Source organism: Neovison vison, chromosome 2, assembly GCF_020171115.1.
Source record: "Neovison vison isolate M4711 chromosome 2, ASM_NN_V1, whole genome shotgun sequence".
NCBI lineage: Eukaryota > Metazoa > Chordata > Mammalia > Carnivora > Mustelidae > Neogale > Neogale vison.
This window is the reverse complement of record NC_058092.1, coordinates 63,895,967-63,908,886: the sequence shown is the minus strand read 5'-3', so window position 1 is coordinate 63,908,886 and position 12,920 is coordinate 63,895,967. Positions and strand designations below refer to the sequence as shown.

Sequence of the window (12,920 nt, the reverse complement as noted above, 5' to 3'; positions counted from 1 at the left end):
ACTCCCAGCCCTCAGGCACAAGTGTGTGTTAAATTTTCACAAACAGATAGAAATTTTCCTCCTGGGGAGGAGATTTCATAATTTTCCCCAGTCATCTACTGGAAAGCTTAATAGGCTCCCTCTGCTTTCTTCAAATCTAAACCCTTCTTTAAAGCCCACCAGTTCCCAAGACAGCTCTCCTCGACTCAAGCTGTTATCTAACTATTAATAATACTAATAATGGTTTTGCCATATGTGTACGGCACATTCTGCTTTGAAGAGTGACTTTGCAAGCATTAACTCTTTTGGACTCCGATGCTGCTCCAGAGGGGATCCAGGTTGGGGAGCCTGAAGCTTATACGATTTGTGGGTCTCTTTAGGAAAATGAATAGAAAATTATAAATACAAAAATCCAGGACCTTCTTGCTATACGTTAGAGTGAAAAAATCCATTCTATATCCATGAAAACTTCAGCTGTTTACAAAAGAGGACAGGTTAGACCCATGTCTTTTGTATTTTTATAAATACAAAAATGCAGAGCTTTGGAGGGGCCCTGAATCTTGGCCCAAAGGGAAATCTACCTCTGTACGACCCCCCTCCTTCACTCCCACCCCCAAAGGGACGTGTGGGCTTCTCAGGCTAGGGGGAGGGGTCACGTGACTTGCGCAGGATCAAAGGGCTATTCAGTGTTGGAGGCAGAACCAGAACTTTCTTACGTCCCCAGTCTCTGTGGCCCCTCTATTTCCCCTAGTTCCTCAGTCACAAAGGAAACTCTGAAGAAGGAAGAGATAAAAACAACACAGCTAAAAGTGATCCCAACCAGGCTGGTGTTAGGAAGCTGTCTAGACAGAGTATTGCCTCCGTAGATGGTGAAATAAACACAAAGTCCCCACAAACATTCACTTAAATTGGCACTGGAGGCAAAAGACACACCACATAACCACACAGAGCCAGGTGAATTCCACCTTCACCACTGACTAACCACAGGACCTGGGACAAGCTACTTAGCTTCTTTGAACTTCAGTGTCTTCATTATAATCCCAGTTTGCATGCGATGATGCCTTTAAAGCACTCAACACAGGACTGCGCCTGACCACGCTAGGTGTTCAATAAACAGCAGCTAGTATTGTTGCCATTGTTCTCAATTCATCCAAAGAGTGCTGCTTCTTCACAAGACACTCGTTCCCCACAGTGTGCAATTGGAAGTTGCAAAAGCATTCTGTTCAGTCACCTTAAGACTGAAAATGAGCCAGGACCGCTGCCCAGACTTCAGCATCCCAGAAACATTGTAGCAGATTTATTAGTCCAAGGGCCTCGTCTGTGCCACTTGCTGGGGTGATCTTAGAGTTTCAGATTTACAATCTGTGTATCTATGAAGTCTCTGTGGCTTTCCAGGCTCAGCGAAGCCAGACTGTTTACAAACACTTCGAGACCTCAGGATGAGAACCACAAATTGGGATTGTGGGTGTTGGGGTTTTTTTGTTTTGTTTTGTTTTGTTTTTACTTTTACTTTTTTGTTTGTTTCTGTTAACCTGAAGAACCAAAATGATCCTAACAAAAGATAAGCCATTCCCGCACTTCCTTGTCTCTTCCTTTCAGTCCAGGCCTCCTTTCCCCTTCCCTCCAGATTTCAAATTGGCTCCAGATTTTATAGGAGACACAGTAACAGATGTACGAGAAGCAAACAGAGAAGGAATTTAAGGAGAAAAATAACTGATAAGCTCTAACCTACTTGCTATACGTTAGAGTGAAAAAATCCATTCTATATCCATGAAAACTTCAGCTGTTCACAGAAGAGGACAGGTTAGGCCCACGTCTAGAAATTTCATCTCAAAAAACAAAAAACGAATACATTATTGCATTGATGCATTCAACAAACATTTAGGTAACATTTTAGTGAGAGGCAGGCTGGTTCTTAGGGATACCCAGTTGCATTAAGACAAGGCTTTTGCTTTCCCCAAGACTCATTTGGGCAGCCACCCATACCTCCATCCATATACTCCGGCACCAACAGCCCTATTCCCTCATCGTGCTCAGCAAACGCTACCTGATTGACTTACTGAAGGCCCCCACCCTGGATGAGTTCCCAAACAGAGGAGTCAGGAAGGCAAACAGCGAACTGACGTGACAGGGTAATCGCCGCTGCTACAGAGATGAGAACTGAGACCACGGGAGCCGGGGAAAGCCCGCCGAAGCACAGGAAGGCTTCCCCGCAGATGGGACACTGACCTAGGAGCTGAGAGATGAGCAGGACTTTTGTCGCTGGAGGAAAAGTGATAGCGGAGGGAATTTCCTGCAGAGAAAACAGCATGCCGGCAGCAACGGATTGCTAATGATTACCCAGGACTTACGATATGTCGGGTTTTGCTCTACAGAATCAGCTCATTTATTCCTCCTAACTCTAAGAAGTCAGCCATACTTCTGTTCCAGTTCCACAGCTGAGGAACCTGCTGAAGGGGGTCTCTCTGACCTCAGAGCCAAGGCTGTTAACCCCTATGCTGTCCCACAGTGACACAGAACCAGGAGGAAGTGCCCCATCTACAGACCTGGGACGAGCGAAGGTAAATGTCTGGGTGAGGCAGCAGCAGGTGGTGAGGTCAGGTATGTGTAGGGGCAAGATGGTGAAGGAACGTGAGTGAATGCGGAGCTAGAGGTGAGTAGTTAGGTTCATCCCCCAGAGACTGGGGGGCCAAAACGAGCTTTCAGGCCTGTCAGTGGCTTGATCAGCACTGCACTTGAGCACAATACCATGACAGTGATGTGGAAGATGGGCCAGATTTGGAGGATGCTGAAGAAAGGGAGCCTACTTCAAAAGATAGAGCAGGGGCGCCTGGGTGGCTCAGTGGGTTGGGCCGCTGCCTTCAGCTCAGGTCATGATCTCAGGGTCCTGGGATTGAGCCCCGTGTCGGGCTCTGTGCTCGGCGGGGAGCCTGCTTCCTCCTCTCTATCCCTCTCTCTGCCTGCCTCTCTGCCTACTTGTGGTCCCTGTCTGTCAAATAAATAAATAAAATCTTTAAACAAATAAAACAAAACAAAACAAAAGACAGAGCAAACACTAGACCTTGACTGAGGCAGAGAGTAAGAATGGGGACTAACAGGTAGATCTGAGAGATTCTTCTAGATATAATTGATGCAAGATGGTGAAGAATGAGGTATGGGGCAGGGGGAAGGAAAGGAAATGAGAAGACACCAAGTTCATAACTTGGTATCACCAGTCGCCGAATTTCTCATCCATCTGAGTAAACGTTACATGGGATGGGTGACTGGGAGGGAAGAAAGCGGTGGCTTAGTCATGCACCTGTCGTGTTATTGTCTAACTGCTTCATGCTCATAGGTCTGGCAAAACCGTGATCTTCGCTAAGGCAGAAATGACTCATAAGTATCCTGTGTCTACATATCCACTCAGTGACACTTTTAGCGCCAGATACAAAGGCAACTGAATACAATTCAGCAAATACTGGTAAATACTAAAAGTGCACCAGATACTGTGCCCAAGGCAGACCTGCCGACTAACGGTATAAATCCTAAAAGAAACTAGAAACAAGTTTTATTACATGAAAAATTTTAAGACTCTCTAATGTACAGAAGAAGAAAAACAAACGACTAACATGAATGTAAAAGTTTTGCTTCACTAGCAATCAAATAAATACAAATGAGATACCTTTCTTGTCTATCAAAATCTCCGAGACCTTTAAAAACACTCCTTGGAAAAAGGCTAGTCCTTCCCTTAATTGTTCACAACAGCACAGCCCCCCAGGAGGGCTGCCTGACCGGGAGCATGGCAAGAAAGGAACCTAAGACTTGGACTTGTGTTTAGCCTATGCTTTCTAACGTGCCGTTATTCTCACTTAACCCCTAGAATAACCCGCTGAGGAATGCATGATTATCCCCATTTCAGAAACGAGAGCAGTGAAATCAAGAAACTTGCTTGTGGTTACACAATTAGTAGGTGGTGTAGCCATAATTAAAACCCACATAGTTCTAGCTTCAAAGCCCAGGCGACGTGGAGTGAATACGTATTTCACAATTTAATGATTATTGAGGTACTAATCATTGTTCTGTTAGGAGAGCCAGCTCTGCGCAGGGGCAGAATGGGCCTTCCCCATACACAGTACCTTGAGGGAACCGTTCTGTGTGCCACATAGGACCATTCCCGGCTGCCACGGCATGGGCTTCTCCTCTTAGCTACTCAGAGATCCCCACTTTTAGGGTCACTATGTAGGCCATAAAGATATTTTAATCAAACTCTATCTCTTTTCTCATAAATATAAAAATGGATAATAAAATTGACCTCAAAAATCTGTCAAGAAATTAGTTTTCATCCACAGAGTAAAGTTAACATTGCCTCAAAGGTTATCTTTCAAAAGCCTCAAAAGTGGGCACCTGGGTGACTCAGTGGGTTAAGCCGCTGCCTTCGGCTCAGGTCATGATCTCAGGGTCCTGGGATCGAGTCCCGCATGGGTCTCTCTGCTCAGCAGGGAGCCTGCTTCCCTCTCTCTCTCTCTCTCTCTGCCTGCCTCTCTGCCTACTTATGATCATTCTCTGTCAAATAAATAAATAAAATCTTTCAAAAAAAAAAAGCCTCAAAAGTTATCTTTCAAAAAAAAGCTCCACGATAGTACATTTGAGGCAGTGTTCAAAACCTAGCTCCAATGCAGGATGTGGAAAGCCTGTCTTGAGGAGTCAGTAGGAGGGTTCACCGCTCTCCCCCTCTGCGTAGTATGCCTTCCACAGATCTATGTTACTCTTCATGTTGTAACATAAATGTTCACTTACTTTTCCATCCTCTTTCCAACACCATAAACAACTTGAGCACCAAGTCAATGGTTCATACACCCTGTGATGCCAAGCCATGGGATGGCATGTGGCAGAAAATGTTTAGTTGAAAAAAAAAAGAAAAAAAGAAGTCAATCATTTCACCTTCATAAAACCCTATCAGATAATTATCATAAACATCTGCATTCTAAAATGAGCAAGATGCAGTGACTGCCTAACATCATGTACAGGAGGTCCGTCTTGCACTGGATCCGGGTCTCAGGACTCTCCACTCCACCATGGATGGACTTCCAACAACCAGAAGGGGAAAAGGCCTACCATAGGCCATTGAGACCAACACTGCACAAAGGTACGTTGTTTTTCAAATGTGGTAAGGATTCTGAATGGTATCGGGACATCTTGGAAATTGGTCACCTGAGAAAGTACAGAGAACAGCATGAAAGTATAAGAAAGCCTGGCAAATCTGGGTTTAAACCCAAGCTCACTTCGAATTTCACCCTGTTGCCTTGGGCAAATCTCTTAAACTGAGGAGCCTTGGTTTCCTCGTCTATCAAATGGGATTTTTTTTTTTTTTTAAGATTTTATTCATTTACTTGACACAGAGAGAGAGAGATCACAAGTAAGCAGAGAGGCAGGCAGAGAGAGGAGGAAGCAGGCTCCCTGCTGAGCAGAGAACCCAATGCAGGGCTCGATTCCAGGACCCTGGGACCATGAGCTGAGCTGAAGGCAGAGGCTTAACCCACTGAGCCACCCAGCCTCCCCTAAAATGGGGTTTTAGGCAATGTTACTCACCCTGTAGCATTCGATGTAAGAATAAGAGTTACAGTATATGAAAGAAGCAGAAGACATATTACAGATTCATTAATCTGTAGTTATCATTACATGTCAGAAAAAAGTGGCACATACCAATGCCTATGCCACAGCATAGTTTTCCTCCCCTATCTTACTTTGTTCCCACAACAACCCTGGGGAGTAGGTGCTATTACTTTGATCTTACATTGAGGAAACTCTGACTCACAGACATATAAGTAATTGTCCAAGGCCACACAGGTGGCAACAGGCAGAACCTGCAAACAGACCAAGATCTTTCTGAATCCAAACCTCTTTGAAGTTTATCTGTCTGCAACCCAGATGGGTTTCAGTGGAGGAAAGATAAGGAGGACTCAGATGTGCCCCCAAATGTATGAGGTCAATGTGAGGTGCTTGAAAAGTAAGCCTGGATCAGATTCATGTGTAGCTTGGGGTATTAGTTTAAAATGTTTGGAACATGTGCAAGATAAGGCAGGGAGAAGCCAAAAGAAGAAGATGTCCAATGATAAACGCCATGCTCCTCAATTTCCCTTTCAGCTAATAATATAATAAATAGTAAAGAATGACTCATACTCTTATTTCAGTCCTTGTGCTGAGTCTCCAAGTTAAAAATCCCATATTGTAATACCAATGTATTACGTATTTCCTCTTGATCTTGCTACCATTTGTTATGTCCCAGAAAATGTTCCAAAACCAAAGAGAGGAAGTTCAGAAAAGTCACAGGAAATATCTGACCTCCTTTACTCTAAGGGGAAAAAAAAAAAAAAAAAGAACAAGAAAACCTTTCCTAGGTTAGTCTCTTATTTGTATCATTAACACCAAGGCATGGTATAAGATGACAAGATGACACAAGAAGTAACTAGTTTAACAGCAGATGGCTTCAAATCATCGTACAGAGAAACAAATAGTATTTCACAATAAACAACAACAAAACTCTTTTTGTGGTGTTTTCCTCTATCACACACAGCTCCCCCAACCTTGGAACAAACAGGCCTTTACATTCTCCAGTCAAGGCCCAGGAAACCTTCAGGCTGTGAATGTTTAAGATTCAGGCAGTCAGGAGTCAGGTTAGGCATGAGGAGAGACAGGCGTGAGAAAAATGAAAACAAAAAACAAGTAAAACACCTCTCCCTATGGAATGGAAAGTTATCAAGTGAGGCACGGAACCCACGAACCCACGGCCTCCCACCTGACACCACAGAGCTATAAACCCAGGACGACACTTGGTCTGGGCTCAGAACCCAGACTTGGGGAAAGAAAACTCAACAAAGAAGGGGTGGTTCAGCGGGTTCTGCTATGTAGTGAAATCACTGGGTCTGTTCAAATTTATGAGCTTAAGGAAGGGTCAGAAATTCTCTACTAATAAAAACATCCTTCTGTGAACTTTCCCGAAGTAAAGTTAATGGCACATAAAGCCAGCAGTTCACACAGAAAACTCATTCCTAAGGGACTACCTGTAAACTCAGAAGTTTGTCTTCGCGAGATCAAATGTTCAACAGAACGCCCCTCTGCTCACTCTCACCCCCATTCAAAGTGCTATATCCTTGACCACCAGTCACCCATGCCCAGACTCTTCTCCATTCCCCTTGGCCCCTGAGAGGCCTCAGGCAACAGAGCCTCGGGACCCGCGGGAGCACCCCTCCCCTCCCTGCCATCCCCATTATTCGGCACAGAGCCCTGCTCTCCCCTGGAGCCAACAGTCTGCAGCTCCTACAATGCAGGCGCGAGCAGGCAGGAATGGTGGGAAGAGAAGCCGTGCCAGCTGCATGTTTCAGAAGCTCCCTCCATATGCATTTGCCAAAGGAACAAAAAGAAAATCAATGCCAGGAAAAGACAACTGAGATGAGGATGCAGTGGGACCGCGGCTGACTCCTTGCCTCTTAGCAGCAAGGGACCGGCCATCCACGCGTCCGAGCCACAGACCCCAGTCGTTACCTTCAGGATGCAGGCCATGGCGCTCCGCCGGCCCTTCTGCCACCGAGCAGCGGGCGCGCCTGGGTCAGGGGCAGTCCGGGCGACAGGCTGGAGGCTGGTACCGCGGCAGGACCGCTCCAGCCCACATTCCCGCAGATCCAAATAAGGGGACCGCGGTGCGAGCTGCGCGGGCACAGGCCCCGCCCCCCGCGCCGCGGCCCCGCCCCCGGGCCCGTCCACTGGCTGGCGGCCCCAGAGACCCCGCCCACGGATTACGTGCCGTCCCGGTCTCCCGCGGCAGCCCCTCGAAGCTTGCTACTTTTTCTTTTTTCTCTCTCCCTCTTTTTCTCCCCCACCCCCCACAGTAAACGTTCTGTGGTTCAACGTATGCAAAGCCGGCTCAGCAGCAGGCAGGGATCTGGGTCCTGCTGGGGAGAGAAAGCGCCCTTTTCTTCTCCTCGATTCGGTCTCCTCCAGCAGATCAGAGAACCCCTTGCAGACATTTCACAGTTTTTAAAAAGTTAAGTGGGTTTGGAATCACCCTGCTACAGGCTTTGGGCGCATCAAAGGATTCTTCAAAAGTACCAGATGAAATTCTCCCCGGGCTGTTTAACCATAGAGCCTTCCCTCTGCTTAAAAATGCTGTGATGGGCTCATTAGATGAATAATTTGCCACTAATAAGGGAGCACAAATACCTATCAACAAAAGACGCCAGAAAACTTAGGCTGTATAGTTTTGTGTGAATGTGCACGTACACAGACATATATTAATTGCTTTTTTGATTTGGGCTTGTGCGTTTATTTTTTTTTTAAAAAAGTGTATTTACATAAATATACCGTAAATAGAATGTATATATTTATATGAAAATTAAATGTATTCTCATATATATATATATATATACATTAATTATATACGTATATAAATTGGGTTTGTGCCCACAAGCACAGGACTTTGTTCTCCCAGCCTCCAAGTTTAGAATTTGAATGAACTTTGTTGCAACTTAAGTAACAAGGTTAATTCTAAAGTCTCCTGTAAGGCAAGTCTCTGATGATAAAACAAAAGGTGATAGAGCAGCTTTAAAAGACAGACAGCCTGGAAGAAGATATGTTTTGGGTCTCCTTAGCAGTCCTTTCAGAGTGAAAATCAACAAGGAAAGCCCAATTCCCAAGCAAGGAACTGGCTAAGAGAAACAGTTATTTCTCTGAAGAAAGTGACATCACACACATAGCAGAAGAAGGGAGAGAGAGCATTCTGTATATATACACAGATTTCCACCACTTGGTCTGTCAGAGAAATCTTAAAACCAGGCCCAAAATATTTACCCAAAAGAGCTTTCACTTGCTAGAAGCCCTGTCTGGTCTGCCTACATAGAGTCAGGAAAAGCACTGTGGGCTGCTGGTGGCTGTGACGTCATGAGATTGGCTCACAAACCACAAGGCAGAAACCAGACTTTCAAGGGATTTGGTGTTTTCTTGGTGAGAACATTCAGAATCCTGAGCGAGCAGGAGGCACCACGGTAAAAGTGTTGCAAACACTGAGAGTGGACAGACTACCTGCTCCCAGGGAAAGTCCCTCTTTTCAGGCTTCCTAAGGGACACTCCCTGCTCTCCTACTCCTTCCTCCAGACCCTCCGTGTGGTTCAGAGATCTGCTCTATTTTCAGCAAAAACTCTTTGATCAGTAAGTTCAGTAAGAGCTTCCTCTATTTGGTTGATCAGGAAAGTATATTTTTTTTAGAACTGTATATTTTAAAACACTGCTTTAGCTCATGATCTTTAGTAAGCCAGGAAAACTCAGTATTTTATTCATTTAAGAATTCGACAAACCTTTACTGAGCTGTTACTAGAAGATAAATCTTTTTGAGCTACCACTAACTGGAGGGGAGTTAATAACAAAAACAAAAACAAAACTTAGTAAGGCAGTACAGGACCCATCAGGAATGAATGATTTTCAGGGTCTCTAGCATCATTTCAGATTCAGTCAAGTGGGAAAGATAAGAGATACATGATATAACATGGTAAGGTCTTTAACCAAAGTAGAAGCAAAGCTCTACGGAAAGAGAGACAGAACCTGGCAGGTTGGCAGGTAAGAGGGGCAAGGGTGGGCAGGGCACATCATTCTGTCTCCAGAGTCTGCAGGTCTGAGCAACAACCCAGCTGACCCTAGTAAGCAAAATTGCTGAGCATTTCCTTACTGGGTGACCTTGTTCACATTTCTTAACCTCTCTTTATCCTTTAGTTTACATAGTAGTATTTATCCTTGTGATAATTAAATGAGATGATGCTTGTAAGTCCACTCACTTCAATTCCGGGCACTATGAACACTCTCAAAATGGTAGCTCTTTATCGGAGGGTGGGGGGTTGGGAGGGGGTGGTTAACTACAGATAGCTTATAGGAAAGGATGAATAAGATGATTGCCATTCACCTTGAATGTCTCAGAAAGATAAACATTGATGAGGCAAAAACTTAGCATCTTGTGACTTGGGTATAGCCAACTGAGGGTATAATGAGGGCTTTGCCAGTTCCAACAGTCTGGGTATGGCTCTCTCAATTAAACTCTCCACTCATCCATACCCACACTCCCCCAAATGTTATTTTTTATTAGCATCCACAGTTATGCCTAAGTACAGACAGGAGCAAAAGCATGTTTGTAACAATCTAAAAACAAACTCAGTAGATTCTATAATAAATGTGCCATGAAGTTTTATAAATCTGGGCAGAAGTTTTACAAAACAGCAATGGTCATTGCCTCACATGGACAGCAACTGGATGGGAAAAAGTAGTTGGATGGAAATGAAAACAGATTCTAAACCTACTAGGAAATGAAGGTACAGCCAGATTTGTGGGAAGATGGGGGGAATGGTATGGCCAGGATCTTTTTTTTCTTTTATAACTTGCCAGACTATAAGAATAGCTTAGTCTATCCCATGGATAGAGCCCAATTTTCCAAGTCCCTAGTTATATGACTTAAACCAAAAACCTACTTCCAAAGATAACAATTTGGGTGCACCTTGAAATTATGTACAATAACCCATGTGATCCTTATATCATCGATACAGATGTTGTCATCCCCAGCTGGTCAGTGGGAGAACAGGGATTTGAACTCAGGTAATTTGACTTCCGGGTCTACCATCTTAACTGCTGCACTCAGTTGCCCAGTATTTGGTCACCATTCTTTGGTCACCATTCGGATTTAGTCTCTTGCCTTAAGTTTAGTAGTCAGAAAACCTAGGGTAAGTATATATTTCCCTATGATACACACTAGGATATAAAACCTAGGGCAATTATGTAAATAAGTAGAAGATAGATACTCTCTATCTGACTGTACCTATCCAGGATAGGTACACTCACCTTGTATCTATCCTCCCTCAGCACCTGGGGCCTTTAACAAACACACTGCCCATCCCATCCAGATCTCCCATACAACCAAGCTGTTACCACCTTCTGCCCATGAGAGCTACCTCCCACCAACGACTCTCACTACCGTATCTTACCTACAAAATGGAACCTGCATGTAGCAACCTGACTGCCCTTGCTTCCCTTCCTGGAAAGATCCTTGGGGGCTGGTCCTATCGCTACTTGGGTCTCCCTAGGGCCCTTCTTGGCTCCAATTGGTCCATCTTCCCTCTCCTCACAGGCCTTTCACCAATAAGATCTCAATATGCCTTAAGGCCAAGAACTCATGAGTTATGACCAGTCATGGGCTAAAATGTCCTATTTAAATTCAGTTTTGCTTCATTGTAAACAGCTCCATTACCAAGTAATTCTCAGAGTTACACAGTTTCCTGATAGAAATAGAATTAAAATGAAGAATCCCATAACTTTTCCAATTTCATCTTGCACACATATTAATTTAATATATTTATATTCAACACAGAGTCATTTATTAAGACTTTAATTGGATCTCAATTTTTCCCATCTAAAGATTTTAAATGAATTCCAGATATCATAAAACTCTTCTTGTCATCCACTACATAAATTATGCTTCCATAGGAGACTGTGACTGGAAGATCCATTATACAATGTTATGGGAAAGTCATTTTTTTTTTTTTTAACATTCTGAGCCAGAATAGGAAATGATTTTTTTTTTTCTAGAAACCATTGCACTGTTACAGGGCAATGACCTAGGAAATTTTTCATACACTAAAACACATGCCTATCTTGTCAGTGTCCTTGTGCATGTCTATATGGATGTCTGTGTCCAAGTATGTCTATGAATGTGCCCTTTTAGATATACAAGAGAATATATTGACATGTGGGTTAAGCTTTATTTCCCTCCATTTTGGATAGCAGATCATTCTAAAACGTCATCTGTTTTGCATTCCCAGGACTTGGGCTTACTGCTTTTTCAAAACTTCACACAGTTCTAATACAGAATTCATCATTATCCCTGACTATACTCATACTCATCTGGGATGAACTCCAAAACAAGTTATGCATGCTTTAGAATTACATTTTTCAAACACTATATATTTTCTCCTTCTCCCTTAATGTTCTCTCTCAACTTCCTCTCAGCTCTACTCTTCTTATTGGAAGTTCTCATCTTTTCTCAATTTTTTTTCAAATGAACTAAAAAGGGAAAAAAAATCTGTTTTTAATTAAGAGAAAAATCTGAAATTAATGTTCTTTAATGTTCTAGGTTTTAACCAGATTTGTTTTTCTTAAACAATTCTCCCCTAAGATCTTTTAAAAATATAATCAATTGAAAGTAAATATGGCTGGAAGCACTGGCAGGTAGTTGGAATTTGGTTTGTATTGGATTTCTCTAAGGCCATTGACGGCTCCATTATTAATTGAGTCTGATAAATCTCAACCACGTTTCTTAGAGTTTGTTTTCCTTTTATTGTGAGGCTCTTCTCATGTGTGTTTCTGTACACTCTTCTTAGATTTCACCACTTAGTGCGGTTTGATGACATCCTGTCTTAACATATTAGAGTGGAAATCTAGTATTTGAAATGTATCCATGGTGCATTTGATGGGAAGACCCACAGGACGGGGTCTCACAGTTGGCCTCCTTCTGCAGTTTGTTTTGCCTGAGCCAATTTTTCTCTAATGGTTTGGCTCTCACAAGCCCTCTGGAAAGAGCTAGGTTTGGTTTTTTTTTCTAATTTCTTATGTTAATACAAATACTCACTTTTTCTGTAGCTATGTCTGGCTATGGTAGGAAGGAGAAGAGCAAAGTCATGTAATCCGAAGAAGAATGGTGCAAGGAGAAGTCATCTAAATATGCTCTTAGAGAAACCCCCCAACACAAGGTATTGTTTTGGGTCCAACGGTGTAAAAATCTGTGACAGCTGCTCACAGTACACCACTGGGAAGTTAGGATGGACAATCCAAGAGAGTCAAGGGCCACATCCCATATGGGAAAGCCATTCTTTCTTTTCAAGGGCAATGAATAGAGGGCACCTGGTCATTCAGTCATTTGTGTACATGCCTTGGGC

The 12,920-nt window shown here is 43.5% G+C and overlaps 1 protein-coding gene across 2 annotated transcripts in view; it reads right to left on the bottom strand.

Annotated features, from left to right (window-relative positions):
* The window catches only part of ST6GALNAC3 (ST6 N-acetylgalactosaminide alpha-2,6-sialyltransferase 3), a 530,587-nt gene extending 522,972 nt beyond the window's left edge, over nt 1–7,615 (bottom strand). For both annotated transcript variants that reach the window (XM_044238486.1, XM_044238488.1), the window contains exon 1: nt 7,501–7,615. In XM_044238486.1, the coding sequence (XP_044094421.1) occupies nt 7,501–7,518 (18 nt within the window). In that variant the 5' untranslated portion in view covers nt 7,519–7,615. The remainder of the gene's footprint in view (nt 1–7,500) is intronic.
* Between the last annotated feature and the right edge of the window lie 5,305 nt (nt 7,616–12,920).